Below are 25,584 nucleotides of genomic sequence, written 5' to 3' on the forward strand. Positions count from 1 at the left end.
CGCGCCAACCGCCTTCCTCCTCCGACAACATGGCGCTGATGTTGCTGCCGCCGAAATTCGGCATTCACTTCCAAAGACGCAAATTAGCGCTTCTCCTTCGACAGGTGAGCTCGTATCACAGTTGGAATAAAAGTCGCCGTGAAAATGGGACCGACGCTAAACGCCAAAATACATATCTGGTGAGTGAAAGGAGGGCCGGCTGGCTGGAGAGGACACAGTGTTTTTGATGTGACAGCCACCGCGCAAGGGCATGGACGGAAAGTGCTCGTGACTAACTTTCATGGAAGTTAGATGAGATGATTTGGCCAGTTTGTTTGCGAAAGCTGTGCATGTCACGTCAATATAATGTCTGTCAACCAACCGCTAACTTTGAGCGTTTGAACGATAGCTAACGTTAGCTAGCTAGCTAACTTAAACTAGTATGAACTAGTAGCGATACTAGTCTGCTCGACGTCACAGTTGTGTCTGCTCTTTGCCCCCTTGGCTAAGTGCATAATAGCAAAGGTCCCACTGTTGAAACTGTCACTGTTGACCAGGTTAATGGTGCAGCTTGTCAGTGGCTCCAGTCACGTGCTATTGTGTGAGTGGACGTTAGATAAGACCACCTGGGGAACCTCACGGTGTCAGTCCTCTGTTATTGATGTTATTGACGGACAACTCTGACTACTCTTAAACAACAAGTCGGTTGCCACTTGCTTAAGTCGGTCTTGCTGACTCTGATGCTGTCTAATGTTACAGCCCTGCCATAAGTTCAGTTATCATTTGAGTTCAGTTTACAAACAAATCACACATTTACATTTAATATATGAAATAATGTGTTGGACATTGGTTTAAGTAAGTAAATATGTATACTTACTGTCTCATAACAAATTATGCTTTTCTCAAATATGTTTGTAGTATTTGATCACACAATGTGCTCAGAAGTCGGATTGCACAATGTCCTTGTGGAGATACAAGTATCTAATATTTGCTCTCACCAATAAAGATGTCTTTGTATGAATCAACATGCATGCTCAACACAGGGGCAGTGTGAGCTCAGTATGCGATTTAAACCACCCACTACATCTTGCATGACCAAGCAATTTGTAGTTTCCATCCCTCTTAAACAGTGTTTGAGTTGAGTTTCACAGGCTCACAAAAGGTGATGTAAAGGAAACTATTTCTGAACATCATGTCCCTAGTTCTGAACTTGTATGCTTCAATTGCTTTTGTTAGTACCAATGAGTTGTATAAGGGACAAATATTCATGGTAAAAAACAATTATCAACTCCTGCTTTGATCTTCCATCGGTTCAGAATGTCCCCAAATATTGTGTAATCTTTAAACCCTGCCTTGGTGACTTTAATCTGTGAGACACATGAATGTGTTAAGTGCTTTTCTAAATTGGAATTATATGTGTTTGCAGTTTATTATACCCTCTCTTGTGTTTCATTAGTTCTCTTGTTCCTGATTGTGTTTCAGAGTGTGTCTGAATATTAAAACATCCATAAAAATGAATCAGCAGATATTTAAACAAGACTCCTATTTTCCTCATGTTTCAGCTGAGTTCCCCATCACACCTAAGGACAGCAACATGGAGTACAAACAGGAGCGAAGACAGTCGGCAAATTTTGGAGGTGGTAAAAGTAAGTATGTTTGAGAAATAACCGTGAATCTTGTGTGTTATGAAAGTAAAAGGAGAATAACAATGCATGATGTTTCCACAGCATTTGCAAATTACAGACAAAAGAACATGTTGGCATGGAAGTGCAGGAGGAAGGCTAAATGCAGATCCCAAAAATGTGGTGAGTACAGTACCTGCTCACCGGTTTGGTTTGGTTAATTTGGGCTGTTGTGACAGCTGTCTATCAAACCCTGGAGGGGACTAAACAACTGAACCGAGATATTGGTCTTGGTCCACTTTTATGCGAACTCTGGAGCAGTTTGTTTGTGGTGTAAAAGCCAAAAAATGCCCACAGACTTTTATGATGTGACTTTAGCATGAATTAAAAAGCTAAACTCCAATTAAATCCTACTGCTGATCTTGAAATTCAGGAAGCGATCTTCTAATTGTTACGAGACCATGTATATATAATTTGTTAACCGTGGTAACACCTTTGCACCTCAGCACGGGTATTTTCCCTGATTAATAAGTCAAAAGCTGTTAAAACTGCTGTGCTTGAATCCGACTCTGTGTCATGAAGTTCATTAAAAAGTGTGTGACAGAAATCTCACAGTAATAAGCCCGAATCGTTTCTGTACATGACGCCTCCTTTTTGTCCCGTCCGCCAGTTAGTCATTATTCACAACATGGGGTCTATTTGAAGTCTAATAATACTTAATCACTTATTTCTTCGTGAGCTCTTAATGACAACAACACAACCTAAATATAAACATCAGCAGCATTATAGTGCTGCATACACTTCAGTGATCTATACATCTATTCTATACACACACACAGGACTTTGATTTACTGACATGGGTCCTGATAATCCAGCATGACCAGCTAAATAAAATGTACTGATAATCGCCAAAGGATTTACCTGTCAGTCTGTATAACTTCATGTTTACTCCTCTTGGTTTGCATGTAAAACGTCAGTGTGAACAGGAACTGGTCCAGAACTAAAATGCAACAATGTACCTTTTTTGTTTCTGGGTGCAGACCAAATTAAATACAGCCCCCTATAGTCTTTGGTCATTTACACTTTTAGTGCTGCTATTTTGAAGGACCAGTTTGACATATTTACACTAAACAAAACTCACACGTGAATTAAAAAATAATGGAATAATGGACTGAATTGAACAGTTTGAATCTAAAATTTGTGTTAGAGACAAGAAACATTTGAAAATCCATTAATTTACTTATGTGATCTACAGGGTCTGTGTCTTCATGTAATCAGTGGATAAAACATGTTTTACATGTCAAGAGACATGGATTGCACCAAAACCTTATTCATGTTATTATTGTTAGGGATGCATCATCCGAAACAGACTACCGATCCAATACCAGTGTTTAATTAATAAGATGTATGAAATTGACTGGATCGTTCTTTTATATTTAAGGCAACATTAGGTTTTACTTAAACATTCCTTTCCTAACTTTTCAAAAAGAACATGTAGCAAAAAAATATTTATTTTATTATCAAAATAATGAGAAACTTGGAAAGAAAAAAAAACATAAATCAAAATAATTTATTTGTTCTTTTTTCTTTTCTATACTTGTGTCCTCTGTTTTTCTTTTCTCAAAAATTCTTTAAGTGGAGTCAAAATTGTACTATTTTTGTGTGTGTGTGTGTGTGTGTATATATATATATATTTAATATATATATATTTAATATATATGTATATATTTATTTATACCGTAATTTCCTGCATATAAGCCGCTACTTTTTTTCACATACTTTGAGACTGCGGCTTTTACAACAATGCGGCTAACTGATGGATTTTCATAGGCCAACTACCATAGTGCAGTGTTTTAGGTTTTAGAACAAGGCCTTCAATGATATGTGTCCACATCAGATGCAGACTGGGGAAGAAAAAAAAAGTGTCCCGGGAGTTCCTGTCTGACCCTTGCATGTTTTGAACACGGCGCTGCCCAGTATATGTCGCGTTCATACAGACTGTCATGTGTGGACAGCAGACGCTCACATTTCTTTGCACTATTACAGGCATGGAGGTCACGCGCTGTGGACCGACCTGCAGAGCTGTTTTAACCTTATAAGCACCAAGACACATGTGGTTTACCATTTTGTATTTCCCCATATTAGCAACTGTAAAGTCACAAAACGCACCGCGCGTGCCCCCGTGAACAGCGCACCCTCCGCCTCTCCAGCGCCTTCTGCGTTCTCAGATGCAGCACCCCCATCTGCATCTCCAGCAGAACCTCCAAGAACCTCCAACAGAACCTCCAGCCAGCACCACCCGTGGCTGGAATCATCGGGCTCTGTTAAGCCCTTTGACAAGAAGGAAAGGCGCGGCCACTGTTCCATGACGCAGCGCTCGCCTCACGATGTTGTGCACCCATGTTGTCCAAATAACCACCAAAAAAACAGTCACATTTAGTAATAACGAAACAAGCCAACAGCATTAAAACACTGCAGTGCTGCACACACACAGACATCTCCAACTGTCTGACCAGCAGCAACAAAAGCGCTGTGTATGATTAAATACGACTGCAGATTATTATTTTTTTAAGTAACACAGCAAGCATTTAACTCACCACATGCCCGTAATCCTCTGTGCGAAAGGCGTCATTAGTAAAATCCACCAGCAAGACATCAGTAAATCCACCAGCAGCGTAGGTTCTAGGTAGCAGCTAGAAGTTTCTAGTAGCTTTGTGCCCCTTTGACCAATCACAGCGCATGTTAATGGTCACGCTGGCCCGCTGACCAATCATACATCTACGCCACCTCGCAGGCCCTGCACGTCAAATAATCCGCCCAGTTTGTCAAACTAAAGATCTGATTTGTTGAAGACTACGACGTAGTGTAACGTCCGCAGGAACGACTCGCAGACAGACGTTGGTTGCGTTAACTTGCAGGTTTATTGCACGAGTGTTCACAGAGTTCGCAACAGGCTCTTTGCTAACAGTAGCTCCGGCGTAACAGCTAACAAGCTCAACTAGCAGCCCCACTCTAGCATAACATCAACAACACAACGTCACTTCCTCCGACGAGCGGCGAGAAATCCTTTACAAAAACTGGCCGCATGCGAAGAGCAACTTTTTCTCCAGTCTGCCAGTGGATCCTAACAGCGTGGAGCAATGTCAAAGAATCCACCATCACTAACGGGTTCCGAACGGCTGGACTGCTGCGTGATGAGGAGGACAGCGCAAGCGGATTTGCCTCAGGAAGAAAGTGACATTGAGAGCGCAAACGAAAGAGAGACTGAGCGCAACGAAGAAATTCTGAGGCTGTTTAATTCCGACATTGAAGAAGAGGACTTCATTGGTTTTAGTGCACAGGAGGACGATGGCGATAGTGATCAATTACTTTTTCTGGTAGGTTCCTATATTTTCGCTGAGAAAATGTGTGACGAAGTAATTACAAAACTTCAGGCTGTTCAATTCCGATACTGAAGAAGACAACTTTAGTACTGTTCTGAAAAAAAGCATTTGCCGTATGTATGTACTAGATGTGGATGTTGCCAGCATTTATTTAATTAAAAGTTTAAAAAAATCGTTCCTGTAACATCTTGCTGTGTTCATATCTCATGTTTCAACGGGGGCACCTGCGGCTTATAGACAAGTGCGGCTTATTTATGTACAATTTCTTTTTTCTTTTAAAAATGAGCAGGTGCGGCCTATAGTCTGGAAATTACGGTATATATATATACGTATGTATGTGTGTATATATATATATATATATATATATATATATATATATATATATATATATATATGTATGTGTGTGTGTGTGTTAGGCATACATTCTTTAATTATACATTAACTGGTCTCCACATGTAGTACATGGACCTTAGTTGTGTATTCAACTGTTAATGTTAATCCTCTCTTTGCAGTGTCACGTACAGCTTCATTGTATTTGATTAAAAGCAGGTGTTGGGCACAATTTCACTGTAATTTGCTTGGAGGCTCTGCCATACAGCAGCGCTGTAACACGGTGCCACCATATTGAGTGGATTAGAGGAATTACTGCATATTCTTTGGCCCATGGAGAGTCCCTGTGGCAGGTGTGCGGTGGAGCGTGTGTAAACAGCCATGTTGGCACCAGTGGGCTCTCAAACTCAGCCGGGATGACAGCCCAGGTATCTCCTGGGACCTGTAGTGTCAGACTGGACCCCCAGGTCCACCTGGAGACTTCGCTGTTGTTGTTGCTCCCAGATCTCCCAATAGACTCCCATTGACATTTGATGTTCCATGAGTCTGCCCAGAGAGCCAAGTTGAGGTTATTATGATTGTCACATTAAAATCAAAATGGAAGTTAGGTGCCAATATTGGCAAACATTAGGTTGGTATGAGAAAATTAACATTGTAGTTTAGAATAGCTTTCATTGTTTTAATCATCTGACCTCTATACAGGACAGACTCTGAGGGTAATTAAGGGTATTGATTCTAAGAAGAGGCTTTGCTTTTGTTTTCTTCTGCACAGCTGAACGAAGTGAATTCAACCCAGATCCTGTCTGCAATGCTGTCTTACGTGTGGCCAAAGGATAGACCAGACCTGCGGGCCCGAGTTGCCATCTCTCTGGGCCTGCTTGCTGGAGCCAAGGTAAGTTTACAGACAATGTCATGGGTATTAAAGAGGGGTTCATTCCTATTTTACTTGCATAACGCTAATTTGATCTGTATCCTCGGCGATAAGCAGTGTTATTAATATTTACCCTACAACTGACTGAACATAGTTTGATTCAAAGTCTAGCTACCTAACTTTGAGGAAGAGGCTCCAGTCTCTTTCTCATATTTAGTGATGCTTAGTCTTGCTTCGGCTTTTCTCTTCCTGCTTACATTAGAACCCGTTTTCTCACAACTTGTTCAAGCTGAAGATATACTCGATTAAAAGGTCACTGTTTATAAGGTTGTGTTTAAATTCTCTCTTTTTTAAATAGAAATACATCATACATTTGATAGTCAGCAATATTCTGCATCTCATAACATGATCAGTGCACTGATTTGAAGTGATTAAGAACAATAATATCCCACCAAAAATGTTGCTTGTGTCCTTTAAGGCACAGTAACATATTACTCACACCTGACTGCGTCTATGCCACTGACGATGTTGTTAATGCTTTTGTCAGTGTTACAAGTATATTAAAAAAAAAAGAAGTGGCCTCCTCTGTGTGAAATGATTGTGGACAGTGCTGCCGTTAGCTAAGTTGATGCAATGTAGGTCATCGCTAGCTTTATGGTAACTTGAATAACATACTCTTCACACTCTTCAGACTTCACTCATCTGCTTCCACTGTTTTTTTTCCACAGAGTCCTTTTTGCATACTGCTGCTCGTTTTGTCCCCTTTTTGTAAGAACGTGTAGAAGTGATGGGTCATAGACAATTGGAAATGTGAATTAGTGATTATTCATTTTTTCTTCAGTAAAAGATATAGAAATTCAGAGATGGAGGCTTACAGTGAAACAGTGAGTGACAATTCAAGGTTACTGCTCACGTCAGTTAAACCCACAGGATTATCAAGTGTAAGAAATCAATCTTTTAACTTTCTATTGAAACATGCGAGGAGGAATTATTATAATATACATTATTATTATATTATTATTAATAATACATTATTATAATATAATAATTTCCCAAACGCTAAGTCATGTTTTAAGAGAAGACAGCAGAATCTGGTGTAGTTAAACCCGTTTCACAGCAAAATGGTGCACTACTAGTCTAGCTTGGGCAAACATCATGTCTGCTTTTGTTATTTATCAGTGGCACATCGTTGCAGTTTGCCACTGAGAGGGGCTTAATTTGAAAAGCCTGGCCGTGTGCTGGGTTTGCACTCGGGTAAGAAGCTCTGTCCTTCAGCTGAGAGTTGGCTGCTCACTAATCATTGCATTCATGACCTACAGTATTTATGTCGGTGGAAAACAAACCCAAAAGGGGAAAAAGCCGTGATATTTGTGAAAATAAAAACGGTTAATGTCTTATTACTTTGCAGTTGCACAGTTTGAGACTATATAAAGCATATTTTTGTATTTTATTAATATAAAGAATAGTGGATGGTACATTTGAGCTTGCCTCTCGTCACACCACAACATCAATCAGGCATCAGGCATTCCAGCATTTGCATAAATGTTTACCTCTATTTTCAACACTGTTGTCTTATTTGTAAGCATGACATTTCAAACACTCACCTTCCCAAATGACTATAGGAAATATAGCTCATGTGAATAAATGTCAACTGACAATTTATTCATGTAGGTTTGGATTTGTGATCATTGCTCATAAAAGGCCTAAATATAAATATCCGATTGCTTCAGGAGCATTAGAAAACAATAGCGGGTGTTTCTAGTTTGCCTAAAGACATCAAAGCATGGCTCTAATTCTTTAAAATATTTGCAATCAGAAATATTTCCTTATTAATCAAAACACGACTCTCCTTTGACCACCAGTTCCTCAACATGAGCGCCCACCACGGGTTGTTACACTGTGTAAAGAATCGGTGTAAAACTAAAAACAGTGCATATTTTAAACAGTTTTAAAATAACTAATTGCAAGCATCAATCAGTGTGGAATATATTTCCTCTTTGTATGTTGATGGTCTGTAATTTACACTCTGGACAATCACAAATTCACAGCTCCTAAATAGGCATGTACTGCTGCCGCTCAGCATGTCTGAGTGAGTGTGCTGAGGAGGAAAGAACTCACGCATGCAATCCAATCTCCTCCTCCCATTGTCCTGTTTGACTGGAGTTAGCCTCAGTTTTTGCAGTTTGTCTGTTTGAACTGAAAGCACGAGCAGAGTGGAGACAATTTTTAAATCAACTGAATAATTATGTGGTTCCAGTGCATCACACCTCTGCATTCCACACTATCGGTGACATTTTAATTTCAAATAATCGATTTATATATAAGCTTTTGTTTTCCCTGGCCTCAAATGAAGCCTTCCTGCTTCTGCGTGTCATACTATAAGCTTATGTTAATTATAGATAGCCTAACAACTTTTCTCCACTACTTGACACAATATCTCTATTATGAGATGACATCGGCAGGTACAGATTGACATAGTGTTGATTGAATCTCCAATTGGCCTTTAATGGATTAAAAGTGCACATCCAACCTTATCATGTATTAGTGGTAAAATTGAGGGCATGTTTTGGCCCTATGATAATAGACCCAGGCTTTTCTTGTGTGTGTCATATTCTGTTGTCTTGGTCGAAAAGTTTTTCCTTGTGGGGGTCGGAGGACTCTTATTTTTGAGTATATTACCGAAGTATATAAAGCGATATCCCCCCCCTATGGAGGGATCTTTTTAAAGTGCATTATTAGGTGTCCTTTTACATGAGAAGGGTCGATGGGTTTATTTTTAAATACTCTGTTTTTATATAATTGCTATTACTTTTATTTTACCAAATTTATATCCGGGGTAAATTTGACAGGATTAAAGGAACAAATAGAAAATCCCTCCCCGTGTTAGAGGTTGAGAGATTCAAATGAAATGGGTTTCATATGAAAATTATCTGCTGTTTTCTCTGGCTGTCCTACTGTGTAGCGGGCCGCCTTTCCTGAGTCACACAACTGTCCCTATATTCTTAATTAGCCCTGATAATCATTTATATTCCATTAGCAGAAAGCACCAGCTACCTCAGCAGCATGCATGCTGCTGAGGGAGCTACATGCATACTTGTATATCTATGAATGCACCTGAATGGATAATGTTTGATTTACTGCCTATAGTAGATTTATTTTTTTTGGAAATCTATCTTTCTTAGCACATGGGGAGCGCCCACACATAAACACACGGGTACTACAGAGGACTAGAAACATGTCGCAGGACTATACTGAGCATATGTCTGTCTAATAGGCGGTATGAAACCATGCTATTCTCCTCTTCACGGAACATTTTCCACCTCCCTCTCTGCCTTCCCAGATGACCAATGTGACGGTGCCTTTCATGTTGAAGTATGCAGTGGACGAGCTTAACCAGATGTCTGGACACATGATGCACCTGAATGACGCGCCAAGCACTGTGGCTACCATGGCAACGGCCATGCTGATTGGCTGTGAGTCCCAGACTTGTATTGCAGTGGCAGGTGCTGCGCTCATCAGAGAAGACTGTGGGACTGCCTATTATCTACAGGCTGACCTTTTCCCCAACACATTCATATCGAGAGCGCTCTGCAACCCCCGCCTCTCCCTCATTATTTACATGATGTGCTCCATTCTGCGACCGAGTTCACTTCTGTCGACCCTCGCGGGCCTTTCGTGAGCTGACGACGTTGCAGTACGATACCTGTGTGCTCCCGAGGCAAACGGAGCTGGAAACATTTCTTAAGCTGGAGGGCAGAAATTGCCAATGTCCTTTTTTAAAGTGGTTGGATATTTTTTAGTGTTATGCAAAGGCCAAGGATGTTTCTTTCATTTCATCCCTTGAGAGCAGTCTTTTTTTCTCTCTTTTCTCCAACATGAATACAAGAGGGGTCAAATGGGTGAAATGTATCGTGAATGTGAAGTTCATTCCTGCTTAGCAGATTTATTTTTCTCTGAGCTGCTGATGAAGAGTGAAATTAAATAAATAAATATTGCGAACCTGATACCGACTGAATGTCACTCTGGCCTTGAGCGAGATCCGCTTGGATGCAATGTACACTTAGCCCTGTAGCCACTTACTTTAATGAGTCCACTTAGGTCTTGCACACTAATGCTGCCTGTTGAATAATTGGAGCACATGAACAGGACTCCAGACAGGACGTATTAAGATGACGAGGAAGAATGAAGGAGATGCTCTTAATGAAAGGAATTGTATTTTTTGTTCCCTCTTTGCAACACTCGAGGCCCGGTACTTGAAGCCTGCGGTGACGGCTGTAATTTGGCTGAAAAGGTTGCACAGTGCTCGTCCTACCTTGTCAGATGTGGACATGTTCATTAGATGAGCATTCCTATTTAACGCCACATTACAGCCCCATGAAAACCGGCAGACAGGGCGATTATTACCCTGACTTTGGTCTCGGCAGACAAATCATGTATTCACACAAGTCGGTGAAATCGCCACAGGAAGGCCAAGTGCCATTCAAACACAGACTATTAATTTGTGACAGTCATGCCAGCCATCTGCTTATATAACAGTTTATGAGAAGTGTAAGGGATAAAATAATTGACTTCCTTGGAATTGGATTGGTGGTTTTATTGAACTTGAACTCTAATGGAACTACTTATATTTTTGCTGCACATTAGGTAGCTTCCTTTTAAAAAAAACTATTTATATATTGCAACAATAACAAAAAACGTAGAGATGCTATGTTGCTTGCGTCCACTCATCATACAGATAAGCCAGACACAAAGTCTAGACTCAGACAATGGTGAAATTAAGCCTGTTCATCAACTCAACTCATGGTCACATCTTTCTGTCCCCCTCTTCTATTATTCTGCTCACACACTCACACACACCCTCTCCCCTCAGTCTGCAGTGTGTTGGCCTGACATGGTAGTGAGGCTTCAGACAGCATCCTGCTCTGTAATTACAGAAGCTTGGGGAGGCTGCCGTTGTAGCCCTGCAGTACTTTGCAGACCAGAGATGATGTGGGAAAAACCTGCCCCCTGTCACCTTCATTTTAGAGCAGTTGACAAGTCTCTAGCCTCAACTGTCTCAATACTGCATTACACCTAACAAGACAGGAAAGGGAGGGCTTGCATTCTTGTTTTGCTGCCTCATCTCGCTTTAGAGCTACATAACAGCTCTCAGTGTTAAGGATGAGGATATGTTCTCACTTGATAGCGCTGTTTAAACCTCCCAGGTTTTCACAGCAGTTGTGCTAAACTCTCCGTCTCCTCCGCTATCCCAGATGGAGCGTCACGGGCTTGTGCCGCCGCCTTCAACGAGCTGAGGAACACTGTGTTTGGCAAGGTGGCCCAGAGCTCTATCCGACGCATCGCGAAGAACGTCTTCCTCCACCTGCACAATCTGGATCTGGGTTTCCATCTCAGCCGCCAGACGGGAGCCCTGTCCAAGGCCATCGACCGCGGTACGCGAGGCATCTCATTTGTCCTCAGTGCAATCGTCTTCAATCTAGGACCTACAGTCTTCGAGATGGGCCTCGTCAGTGCCATTTTGGTGAGTCTCATGGTGACATATCCACGCAACACAGACACTAATGATGGTAATCAGAGGCTTCAGCATGATTGTAGGACGCTACCGGAAACGTTGCTTACAATTTTCTGGCTTTTATTTCTTGTTGCCGTTACTGCTTCAGCCTTTAATGTTAGCACAGGACCTTCCATCACCTTGACACTGTTCACAGCAGATTGTCTTGAAATTAATTTTGGGGATATTGTCTCATTTACTTTCTAAATGGAATATGAATCCCCATGAACCTTTGGTGGCAATGCAGAGACCATTAGCGTCAATGACGAATCCCAAAGCTTTGTAGCAGCTTAATGTCCTCCTGTGGAGTATGCCCTGAACAGATGCCCCCCTCCTTGGCTACCACTGAAAGAACGGCTTTTCTATAGCTTCGTGCTATTATTCCACTCTGGACCATAATGTCAGCTTGCCTGTAATGAGGGCAGACTCCATTGCCCAAATAGCTGAAGCATTAGCACCATTAGTTCTTCTAGATTCCCCTCCATTTGTAACACTCAATTTCATAGTGGAATGGTCAAAAACAGTATGTTCGCAAAATGCCTCGTGACGCCAACATCGGACTCCGGTGGTCTGACGTGGTTGCTTGACTTTTCCTCACAAAGCTGTTCAGCCACAGTATGTAAAGGATTTTTTGCTTTGTCTGTGCTTTTTTCTTCTACAGTATTACAAGTGTGGTGGACAGTTTGCAGCAGTGTCCTTGGGTACCTTATCAGCATACACCCTCTTCACCGTTCTCGTCACACAGTGGAGGTAACATTGAGAATATTTGCACGAGTCCTCTATCTGACTGAAGTTCAATTGGTTGTTTTATTGCTAAAGTTTGTTATCACGTGAAAAGGATTCAGCCCGTCGTTCTGTTGCTCTCTGTGCTGACAGTAACCATGCTCACTCTAGGCTGAAATATGTACTTGAGAAAGTGCTTACGTCATTCTGCATGTGTCTCTGCACACAGGACTCGTTTCCGGATAGAAATGAACAAAGCAGACAATGACGCCGGCAACGCAGCTATTGACTCCCTTCTTAACTATGAGACTGTTAAGGTGAGATTCAACCCTCCCCACACACACATTCAACTACACATATACAGACATACACACCAACCATCCTCATCTCCTCCCCCCACTTTTCATCACTTTTATCTCCTCCTTTCTAGTCTTTTTCTTCTATTCACTGAAGCAAGGCACATTGATGGGAACTAATATTTACTCGTCTTTGATAATAGTGTTTCACTTGCATGATTGCCACTGTCAGAATTTACCTTTTAATCAAAGAATAGATCTCTCTAGCTCTCTGTCTCGCACTCTCACAACTAATGCACACACACTTCTTATCATAACAAGTTCAAGATATAGGTTTACCTTTCTGAGTAGAATGTATTACTGAAAGGATGGAAAGTCACTTCCAAGCTCGACTACAGGTTTACTTGAAGGTTATCATATTCTCTTTAGTTATTATAGAGCAGTGTCGCACCAACTTAAGCTCAGAGTGCGGTCATGGAGATTTAAAATGTTCATGTTCTATAATATTATTCTTGTCAATCAACAATAATATTGACTTTAAATATTCTACTTGCATATTGTCTGGATATTTAACTGTTTAACTGTCTGCTTTAAGATGAACTTCATAGCTAGTAAAAGGATTGTACACATACATATAGTACACATTGTCTCTTCTTCGAGCTGCACAATTAATCCAATTTACATTGAAATCACAATATGACCGACTGACATGTTCAAATTGCATGAGGTGCAATATTTGTTAAAGGCTAAATATGCATCAAAATACCATTTTAAAATGAGATATTGTTTTGCTTCAGCAATGTCCTGTCCTGGCCTGCACTGTTAGGTACCAATTCCGATTAGTTAGCATCACAAATTACGAAAGTGCAAGATGACGTCTTAAAATTGCTTGATTTGTCGACCCAAACCATAAGATATTCCAAAACCATAAGATATTCTCTCACAACTATCACAAAAGACAGAGAAAAGTAGCAAATCCTCATGATTCAAAAGGTTGAAATAGAGAATGGTTGGCATTTTTGATTGAATTAATTATTAAAACACTGGTGATCAGCTAATCAAGTAATCCTAGCGCTTTATATTGACCCATTCACAAACGCATAGCGTCCTGGGCTTTTACTTTGAAAGAGGAGCAGACAGAATGAGAGCACAGAAAAATGAGCAGTGTAAAATTGTCCACTTTTGTAAATATTACTCCAGTTCTTGACCTGTCTACTACTATAATTGGAAGATATATTGTTCAATAAATAATTGCGATAAACAATATTAATGTAATTTTGACACTGAAATAATGCTGACATAATAGCATACTAATGCAAGTAAACTCTTTAAAAGAGCAATGGACTTTTAATTATTAAGAATATCCAGACATTGTGAATGTGAAGAATTATTAAGATAAATTAAAACCACAAAAATAAACAGAATGGATTCTCTGTTAACAGAAATGCGCAATTTCTGTGCAATGCACAATTCTTATGACAAGGGAAAACCCTGCTGTTTATTCTGGCATCATGTTGGCTACAATGGTGGTGACAATCTTATGTAAACAAACAGGCATGTAAATACAGGCACTATCGAGTTCAGCAAAAATTCTGTCCATATTTCGTACAATAGGTTGATAACGTATTTATTGTTACAGGTCTAGTTGCTTCAAACATTGAGACATTTAGGATTAGTCTCCTGGTTTAGTCAATGACCAAAATAGTTTCTCGGTTATAGTTTTGGACTGGAAGTGTCTGCCACTGGAGGCTGTATTTTAAATAGAAATGACTGATGCGATGTGATGCAGATGTAGACATCGCTTTATACCTCTCTCTCAGGTGCATGGTTATTCAGAACCTTCATTCTTTGCTGTTTTAAGCCTCTTTCTAGGTAACCTCATTGCACATATGACACATTCAAACATAATCACCATCCAGTTTTCGGTGCTTTGTTCGGCTGTTTTTATATATATATATATTTGTACCCATGTTATTTTCTTTGCTGTATTATTTTTGTGTCCTGTTTTTCTTAACGTTTTGTTCTGTGTTATTTTGTGTCATCCGTGCCAATGCGGCCGGATTTAGCATCACTCTGAGCTGTGAGTGTGCATATGTAATTAGATCTCCGCCCACTCAGAAATCCGTTCCACTTTCACAAAGGGCGAGATGAGAACCTGAACGCGGTGCCTTGCACTGCTTCTGTTTGTCCTCCATGTGCTACTTCTCTCTCGCTCTCTCTCTGATTTCCTGCATTTCCCTATATGCAAATCAGTGGCAAGTCGGTTGCAGCACAGCACCACTGCCGTTAGCTAGAGAAGCAAATCGCCCACTTAACCAGAGCAGAGGAACAATAGTGCAAACTAAACAAACAGCAATAATAGGTAATTGGCAGCATAGTTTAGGAGGGTTGTTGTTATTATCATGGCATAGTTGTATGTGGTGAATCTTAGAGCTGTGTTTGTTGCTGATTCATGAGGCTTTATCTCTCTAAATGAGTGCTGTATGTCTTAATCAAAATGAGTGCTGCTTGTGTGGTGTAACACTTGAGCGGTATCGGTGCTCTGTTGGTAGGTGTCTGTGTAAGCCACAGGGCCAATGAAGGATACTCTGAAGCAATTCTTGTTTAACTTGCAAGTTATGTTTAGGCTTTCCTTACAATTATAATTGCCTAATATCTTAACTTGTTCTATGGCCCTCCACATCCTTTAAGATCAGTGGACTGGAGATGACGATACTGAGACATGAAAAAGTGCTTTGGAAGCCAACTGAGACCCAGACTATGCCCAGAGCGGTCACAGAGAACAAACGCAGCCTTGAGGCAGGCTACGCTAAAGTGTCTCTCTGCCTGACTCTGCTCTCCATGCTTCCTTAAACTTTAACCTTGACCATATTTTGTGTCTCTGCCGCTTTCTCTCTCAACTTTACTAATGTGAAACCTTTTTCCGGTCTCCGTGCCCTGTGCTCCCTCTTCTCCTCTCTCTCTGCATGTTTCTCGTCTCGGCTGCAGTACTTCAACAATGAGAAGTATGAAGCTGAAAAGTATGATGGATACCTAAAGCTCTACGAGTCATCCTCTCTAAAAACCACATCCACACTCGCCATGCTCAACTTTGGCCAGAGTGCCATCTTCAGTGTCGGCCTCACTGCCATCATGGTGCTGGCCAGCAAGGGCATTGCAGCAGGTGAGTGTGTGTGTGTGTGTGTGTGTGTGTGTCTGTGTGTGCACGTGTGTGTGTGTGTGTGTGTGTGTGTGTGTGTGTGTGTGCGCACGTGTGTGTGCGAGAGGTGGAAAAGATCTATAAACCATGAGAAAAAATTTATAGCATCCTAAAGGCTCTTCTTGTCCGTGATCTGTGTCCACAGCACAATAGAAATAAATGTGCGTTTGGAAATAAGAAAGATAAATAAAGCACCTCAAAACTAAATCAAACGAACAGAATATGACAAGTAAAACTACCGATAATGGAAACCAAATGAGAACAAAGCACAGCAAGCATGAAAAAGTGGCATGAATAGGAAATAAAACCGCCTTGATGCAGAAAATGAAACGCAGCGGGTGGAGATAAATTCAGAATGTAACATGCTTTGTCTGCATTCACCACTTGAAATAAAAAAAATGATTTGAGTGTTATTCATTTTTTTAAGATCTTGTATCCAAGGATACATACATGATACAATAGAGCTGAATCGTGTGCATGTCTGAATGTTTCACTGTTGCTGTGGTGTAGGCACGATGACCGTGGGAGACCTGGTGATGGTGAACGGTCTGCTCTTCCAGCTCTCCCTCCCGCTCAACTTCCTCGGCACAGTGTACAGAGAGACCCGGCAGGCCCTAATAGACATGAACACTCTTTTCACCCTGCTCAGCATCGACACTAAGATCAAGGTAACTGGTCAGCCTGACATGCACTTCTCTGCATTGTAGCAGAAAATTGCAAAATGTGTTTTCTTCTTCTATCAAGAGATCAGTGGACTTGTATAGAATAGAACGTGAAAACTGAGTTGCATATTAAATCTGAACAACTTGATTAAACTGAGATTTTTCTCCAACAGCAGTGCTTAATGGTGGTAAAAAGAAAAGTGATAAACGAGTGGCCGTATGACATAGCTAACCTTTTCACATCACGATGATAGGTTGTAGTCAAACATAGTAATTACATGCTTGATGTGACTCAAGCTTACTCATCTTTTGCTACTTGTAGAGCATGACATTACTCACAGGTCAGGATGTTTTGACGAGTTGCAGCAGAACTGTGCTTAGCTATTTTGGTGATTTTATTATCATTCATTTCAGTGAGGTTTTCAATTAAAACAGCACAATCTTGTTTTATTTGTGTAGTTTTGTGTTCCAGAGGGATAAGATATTGTGAAAATCACGCAGACTATAATGTGACTGTAGTGATATATGAGAGTGTTGTTGTTGTTGTGCAGATCATCTGCTCAATCAGTGATGGTGCTCATTCAGCCTCTGTTTAGAGGACCTGATAACACACACCTGTTTTGACTGTCAAGTTGTGGCTCTACATGTTCTGTTTTTGTTGTCCCGCGGTGCTCAGCATCCACACTCAGATGGCAATTGAGGATTGTTTTCAGAATTTATTGATCTTCCAATTTTCTTGAATAATCGTTTCATCGTTTTGTCCATATAATATAGGAAAATTGTGAAATCATGTGAATCAGAGCCCCGAAGTGACACATTCAAATTGCTTTTTTTTTTATACAGCCAACTGTCCAGAACCCAAAGATATTCAATATACTATCATATATGAAAAGAAAAAAAATCATCAAATCTTTACATTTGAAAATCTGTAGCAAACGGATGTTTTTCCATTTTTCTTGAAAAGTGACAAATGATTATCAAAATAGTTTCTGATGATCTCAGTTCTAGCTCCAATACACATGCACTGCCCTTTGTATGGGGTTATGACACTACATCGTGTTATAATATTGTATTTATTAATTCACATTAAAAAGCACAGAAATATGGTAGTCATAGTTAAAACTAAATAATTTTCTTTTACTTTAAAAATGGCTAAAACTGTTCAGATTTTAGACACGTTGGTCATGTTTTGTCAATGTCATAGCTATCAATTGTTTTTGTTGGACATTTCATTGCATTATCTTATCTTAACAACAGCACATCTTGCGTCAGAAGAGCACATTTAAGTGCAAATGTGATGCCTAAGAAGATGAATGCCATTCCCGTCTCCAGCCTTTAATTATAGTAGGAGAAATGAATCTGTCCAGTTATTTTTCACTCATCGGTAATACTCCACTCCATTGTGATTCCCTGTGGAATGGCACTGCCCAGCAGGCCATTACTGTCTGAATGCTTTGTTTTTGTGAAACACATTGGCCTATTATGTAGATGTAAAATCATTTAAAACACCCCCTTACTTGAAAATGCTTCACAAGATTAAAACAATAAATAATAATTTTGGCCTTTTTCCATGTTGGGGGTGTGTAAAACGATCATTTGTTTATACTAATGGACTATGTATTAACTGGCTGAGTTGGATTGTGGGTGATTATGTTGTTATCAGACACATAGAAACGGAACAGAACGGGCTTTTACTCCCAGGGCAAGGAAAGCGCTTTATTCACCGCTGACCTTGGCTGCATCTCAGCACTGTGGCTTAGCTCAGTATGTACCGAAAGTTTTTCACGCCTATTGATCCTTCAGTTACCATGAAGGGCAGTCTGAAGACTCAGTTGAAACGACCTCTGGAATTGGCAGTGAATGTCTCTGCCTTATGCAGCCCATGGCTCTGTGCTCCAGCATTATACCCCTTTACAAGGTGTTGGAGTAACGTTGCATCATGTCGGGCCTCGTCTGCCAGTGGCTGTTCTGTAACCGTCTCCTCTCACTCCGTTTCGTCTGTCTCAACCCTCTGATGGTTTTCTCTAGGAGAGGGATCTCGCCCCAGCATTAGCCGTCACACCGCAGGAGGCCACCATCCGCTTCGAGGACGTCTATTTTGAATACATGGAGGGCCAGAAAGTCTTAACAGGAGTGTCCTTCGAAGTGCCTGCTGGGAAGAAGGTGGCTATAGTTGGTGGCAGCGGGTCAGGGTAGGTCACCTTTCATAGAAGTATGCTGACTGTCAAACCTTTAGCCAGGTTGTGTGTCATCTCGTGTGTGCGCAGACAGTCTTATCATCAGATATCATCAGTACATTGTGGGCGGTGCAGCTCAAAGACAGAATGATGCTAACGATTGGTTCCACGTCTGCTTGCAGGAAGAGCACCATTATGCGGCTGTTGTTCCGCTTCTATGAGCCCCATCAGGGGAACATCTACATAGCGGGGCAGAATATCCGAGACGTCAGCCTCGACAGCCTGAGGAGGTCTTTGGGGGTCATACCTCAGGTCTGTGACACCCACACAATACAATAAACACAAAAACTATTTTTTATCAAAATCACATTGATTGACTTTCTTTATTTGGAGTTTCTTCCCCAAAATGAAATGACTGTTAAATATGACTTCTCATTAATAGATGTAATGTATTGTAGTTATTATTAATAATGATATACAACAAGGGGGCAGCATACAACAACACAACTTTACTAGTTCACAACAGCATTAGAAATAAAGTGAATTCTGTTCGTTTTTTCACTGCAGTGAGCTCAGAGGCTGATCTGAACAGATGGTACATGAACAGTATTTTTGTCATTTGTGTTCGTTCTCTTCCTCCCTCCTACCCTTGTCTTTGTATCTGCAGTCCTCTGCTGCAATAATAATATTCTCTGAAGCATCATTTTTTTCTTCTCTAACTGTTGTCAGGATGCCGTTCTGTTCCACAACACCATCTTCTACAACCTGCAGTACGGGAACATCAATGCTACTCCAGAGGAGGTGTACCAAGTGGCGCGTCTTGCAGGCATCCATGATGCTATCCTCAGGATGCCCCATGGCTATGACACCCAGGTTGGGGAGCGGGGCCTGAAGCTGTCAGGTTTGCTGCAACCTTATGACTACTGTTTAAATATGGTCTCCTCCTGCAGAAGCAAGTAAAAGAGCTGTTTGTTTTGTGCATTTCCCTGGATGGTACACTACGTTAAAACCTTTGAAACCCAGAAATGATTTTAAAACCCATCATCATCATCATGCATATTCGTCTCAACACAATTATACACAGCATATACTATATATTACAAAGAGACAATTAATCAGTATAACAGCGCATTTCAAAGAAAGTAACGGCACAAATAAGTGCGTTTCGGAAGAATTGAAGCAATACAACTGGTGCATCTAATGTATGCAATGTATGGCAGGTGGATGATTTATAATTATGAGTCATAGATGGTGTAAGTCATTGGTTCAGGACCCAGATGGCCTGAGGGAAGAAACTACTGGAGCATGTGAGACAGCTGTCATACTCAAGGCGCCATTCTATTTCAGTATATTGTTCTAGTATAAGGCTGCCACCAGCAGTTACTTTAATTATTGATTAATATGTCAATTCTCTTCTTGAAATTACAGTTTTCAAGCAGAAAATCCCCACATTTGACAAGGCAGAACAGACAATTTTGTTATGAAAGTTACAGATTAATCAACTGATAATTCCAGCTCTAATGTAATATTGATGTTATGATATGGGGTATAACTTTGGGTATAGTATTATCGAATATGGCTTAAATATTTATTTTTCTGATCTTCAAAATCTTTACTAAAATCTGACCTTCTCTAACTGGTGTATCTGTTGTAGCTAAACTCATAACTGCATTACATTATATTATAGGTGAACTATACAACGATCGCATGATTGCAAGTACAAACACAATGCGGATGTGAAGGCAGACTAGGCGGCTTGATGGCGGTTTGTAGTCTCATATAGCCAGTTGATAGCAACTGCCTTTTTTAAGACCGGTAAAAGCTTAAAAATTCGCAAGAGCGGTGCTTACTGACGTATTTTATGTCATAGAACAAGACCTAAAATGATCTTTTAGGCTTGTGTTAACCACATACCTTTTTTTTTCAGGCATCTTTCCAAAATCTAGAATATAAATTTAAAAAAGATGGGTTTTAGGTTTAAGGACTCCTTCCTGTAGCACTCTTTTGTCTTCCATCTGCTGCCAAGAAGTGAGGAATATTTTAATTTGCACAGCTCTAGATTATATTCAAATGTCTGTTTCAGTCCAAAATTACTTTCAAGACTTTGATTATGAGCTGTTGTCTTGGGAATACAAATGATTAAACTTAATTGAATTATTAAATTTGACCTTTATTTTATGAGATTCATTATGAGACGTAATCTGTCGCTGCACCATTGTTATTTTGTTGTCCTATTCAGAGTCGTGTGTGAACGTGTTTAATGGCACGTTGCCTCATTTGATCTGCAGTGATAGCACACGACTGTGTAGTATTTGGCTCCTAGCATCACTCTGCAACTCATTTAGCCCACGTTAACACACAGCGTTTAACACGCAGAGTGTGTGAGCACTTTCACTCAACATTTAAGATGCAATTACTGGCAGCACAAATTTCTTTTTGTGGAGTGACTGAGTGAGAGAACGGACAAAATAAAGACATGACTAACTTCTCATTAATTTCACTGTACGTGACGGCTGCCAATGAGTTATTTTCGGGGGGGAGAGGGCAGTCTGGGCTGTGAGGCTCCTAACTTTCTCCACTGCCAGCAATATGTATATCTATTTGGTTTCTAGAGGCCACACACAGCTCATATGTAATAAAGACAGTCAGACATAGTGGAGAAATCTTTGCATCCTGCTGATTCTTCATCACATTCATCCGTTTGAAGTCTGATGAGTAGGGCCAGAGAGATGGAGTATCTTGACATATTTCAATCATTTTGGCTTCAACCTGGTTTGCTTTTATTTATGCCATCTTTTATTTTGTTTCAGGTGGGGAGAAGCAACGTGTTGCCATCGCCCGTGCAATACTTAAGAATCCACCTGTCCTCCTGTACGACGAAGCCACATCCTCCCTCGACTCTATCACAGAAGAGGTGGGCTTGAGGGTGTATGAACACACACGCTCTGACAGACACAGGGATGCATACCTAACTTGCCCACAAATGCCCGTTGTGTGCTGCACGTAGGGGCTGACACCTCCCCGTGCTTGCATACACATTTAGCAGAACAAACACCCACTCAGTCACCTGCTGTAGGTGCACAATAATTCAGCTCAGTCCTGCGTCACATACATGCTGTCTCTCACACACACATAGACTCTCTCTCTCACACATACACACTCTCTCTCGCACACACACACACACACACACACACACACACACACACACACACACACACACAGAGACAGACACACCACCCCCATGTTCTCCCCTGCCACCTGCCACTGTTTTCTCCTACTTAATCTCCAGCTCAGCTTAAACCCCACAGTCTTTGTAAATGTTACATTTAATGAGAAAGTTCAGCATACCCTCTCTGAACTTCAGAAAAAAGAGTCGGGCAGTAGATGTGGTTAATTGAGATTTTCAGTTGCTTTTCATCACATTGGTTTTTTTTAAATTATCATATCTAAACAAAGAAAGGAAAAAGCATATGAAGGTGGATGTTGCTGAGCAACATTCTGTTGACTTAGCTTCTCTTTCAAATCAAAGTTTGGGAGTACATTTCAAATATATTTTGTCATTCATGCACTTGTTTCCTTATTCTTTTCTAAAGCCACCATTATTTAAAACGCGGGAAAGTATTTTCTTTTGGAATAGGGGAGACTCTTTTAAATCCTCACAAAGTGATCAAGCTATTGCCTCTGTGTGCTTCCAGAACATCTTGACTTCGATGAAGGAGATGGTGAAGGACAGGACGTCAGTGTTTATTGCCCACAGGCTTTCTACAATCGTAGACGCAGACGAGATTATAGTGCTCAGCGAGGTAAGAACTCATCCACTTGTTTTTTTACTTGATCCCATACCTTTCCTGATTAACATTTCCACTTGTAATGTCAGGTTCATAAAAAGCAAATAATAAGATGGTTGAGTTTGCAAGTAAAAACATGCGCTGTGTTAATTGCCAGTCCAATTAGCATTGAAGGCAAGGAGGACGACCTGCACTCAGCGTGACCTTCAGCGCACTGTATCTGCCAGCGACAAGAATTTAGCAAGCGTCCTCATTTATTTTGAGATTCCTTTCTACAATGTGCGTGATGAAAACATGCTTTGTTTAGCTTTTCTCATTAACTTCAACAACAGGACACTGTTGGTAAAAGTGAGTGTATTATTTTCTCCATAAGGGCTCATTAAAGCAGTCAGACTCGACTGGCTGTTTTGGTCAGATGGCGTGTCTTGTTTGTCTCGGTGACTAATAATGTATGGGCCAGCTTCCCAGACGCTGATGAGGCCTCAACCAGGACTAAGGACGTCTTGTCATGGACGAATGGTTTATCTATACAGTTTTTGGTCAGATGTGTTTAAGTCAGGCTGAAGGTGACATGTAGACATAAAACGTGTTGAAGAAATGTGGAGACAGTGAATCTTTTTGGTGCATTGTCACTGTTTTATTGTGCATGAGAGAAATATCCAAGGGAGGAGAAAGAATGCTGCAGTACGTAACGGGTTGGGCTTGAGACACTGTGACGCACAAAAATACAGTGGAGTCAGTTATTATTTGGAAAGGAAGAGTTAAATGTAACACAGATGAAGTGACATTTTTCACCAGTACTGGAGTCGGATAGGATACAATGATAGGAGGTTTCTTTGAACTGCGGCGAGTGAGCATGTGTCGTTCCATGTTTCTAGAGTCAGATGGCAGGGATCAGAGGGTCGTGGCGAGGAGGCATGTTTGCGTGTGATGTCGCCATGCCGTTCGCTGGTGGTGTCACCAGCAGAGGACTGCCTGTGGTGCTCATTAAAATAACGAGCGGAAGCAGTCACGTGCTCATCTCGGGTGCACTAAAGATGATGCCAACACCCCTGCATGCTCACGGGAGGTGGGGGAAGGGGGTGTCTTTATTTGTGTTTCACTGTGTGGGAGGGGTGTGTGTGTGTCTGCGAGTCAGTTTTTTTGCAAAAGGGGAATTGCAACAGTTGTTGGGGAGGCGGCAGGGATTCTAGTGGGGAGCTGACTCTCCGCAGAGAGTGTGGTCAGTGTTGTTTTGTCACGACGAGACGCTAACTATAGGACTCTGTCTTCATGCTCTCTTCATTTTAACTTCATGTGCACTGCGAGTGAAGTGTCATGTCTGTCTTTTTTCCTTTTTTTCTCCTCTGTTAGGGTAAAGTGGCAGAGCGAGGAGACCACCACACCCTCCTCAGCACCCCTGGCAGCTTGTACGCAGACCTGTGGAACACCCAGAACAGTAAAATCCTCAACAGCAACAAGAGCTCGCCCAAGCCTCCGGCTGAGCGTCTGTCCCAGAAGGAGGAGGAGAGGAAGAAATTGCAGGAGGAGATCGTCAACAGTGTTAAGGGCTGTGGGAACTGCTCCTGTTGAGAGGAGCTGCCACCTCCATGTCTCTACATCCCTCACAGATGGCCTCCACTGGAATCCCTGCTCTGTGCAGCATTTGGGAGGGAGCGGAGTAGGGGTGCATCCCCACTCAAGCCAAGCCCCCACCCATGTGACTATCCCTCCTCCTCCTCACATGAATAAAGGCCACTGCTCGCCAACGTGCAGGAGGAGTAGAACAGGGAGCAAGTGTGTTTAGCACTGGCTGGTGTCCAGAGATGGAGCTTCTATGCCAGTTGTCTCAGCTGAAGCCAAGCATAAGAGACCTTGTATATCACATACGTGTGTGTAAGACATCTGTTAGTCAACATGGTTGCCCCCCCTCCTCATTTTAGACATCAGGTTTATTGACATCTTCCACTGCACTGGGAACAGATGAGAGTACACGTAATGACTTGCATATGCCTTGATATTACAAAAAAAATTATTGATTTCTTTTTTAGATTATTTTCAAAATAAACTCAACCTAAAGTTAGCTTTTTTTATACTGGGTATGTGCATATATTTAATTTTATTCTGCGATTAGAGATACTGAATTACAGATTATTTTGCCGTATGTGTTGATTTGGTTCTGCATCCATAATGCACATTGCCCATGACTTTTTTAATGCATTTTCTAAAAATATAAAATATGGCAGATAATCAAGTCTTCTTAAGTCAACTCACAATGTAACATGAGGGTTTGGACAACTGAACATGCTCCCTTGTGAATTATCAGTATGTCACATTCATGTAAATATGACACACTGAGAATGAGAAGAAGTAACTAATGAATCATGAATGAATTTCAACACAATAAGAGCCACATTAAGAAGCAACAACTTGAAAGTCTCCTGTGGGAATATTTCACTGTCGTATCTTTTAGCCTTGGTTGACGGGCCCCTTGTAATGAAAAGTTACGGCAAGACATTTTAACAGTGCTCAGACAGCTTTTTTGGATTGTATGATTGAATACAGAGTCCTGAAGCTTAGATGTAAATGTTAGTATTTAAAAACTGGAAACACACTTATGTCCTCATTTTTTTGAGGGATGTTTTGGCTGTGATATTCACATTTTGTTGCATCGACAAAGGGAATTATTATTCTTGTATGACACGATGTAAAGCCTGTTTCATAGTATTCTGGACTACTGCAGACAGACTAATAAACGTTGTCTTTTGTCTAAATAACAAGGTCTCCATGCTGGCAGTGTTGGGTATATTGTTATGAGTATAAATAGCACAAGATATATATTTAGTATACAATTAATACCAAGAAAAGTATCTTTCGTTTCCGTGGTCTATTAGTTCCCACACAGGGAGTTGGGACCCCTTTAAGTGTTTTTAGACTACTCAGAGTTCACAATATTATTAATAAGCAAGAAGAAATATCCTTGTGTTCAAAGGAATAATTTCTGCCGGAAAGTTTAATGGCGTC

At 41.0% G+C, this 25,584-nt stretch overlaps 1 protein-coding gene across 1 annotated transcript; it reads left to right on the forward strand.

Annotated features, from left to right (window-relative positions):
• Positions 1 to 29: 29 nt before the first annotated feature.
• Positions 30 to 25,327, forward strand: abcb7 (ATP-binding cassette, sub-family B (MDR/TAP), member 7; the record flags this gene model as incomplete). Its single annotated transcript, XM_079228664.1, has 16 exons — positions 30 to 179; positions 1,542 to 1,625; positions 1,707 to 1,784; positions 6,087 to 6,206; positions 9,526 to 9,658; positions 11,438 to 11,706; positions 12,398 to 12,486; positions 12,689 to 12,776; positions 15,744 to 15,918; positions 16,465 to 16,622; positions 18,645 to 18,808; positions 18,976 to 19,105; positions 19,523 to 19,694; positions 21,604 to 21,707; positions 22,489 to 22,596; positions 23,935 to 25,327. 16 exons carry the CDS (start codon positions 30 to 32, stop codon positions 24,151 to 24,153), a joined length of 2,241 nt encoding a protein of 746 aa, XP_079084790.1. The 3' UTR covers positions 24,154 to 25,327.
• Positions 25,328 to 25,584: the final 257 nt, after the last annotated feature.

Source organism: Taurulus bubalis (assembly GCF_910589615.1).
Source record: "Taurulus bubalis genome assembly, chromosome: 13".
Lineage (NCBI taxonomy): Eukaryota > Metazoa > Chordata > Actinopteri > Perciformes > Cottidae > Taurulus > Taurulus bubalis.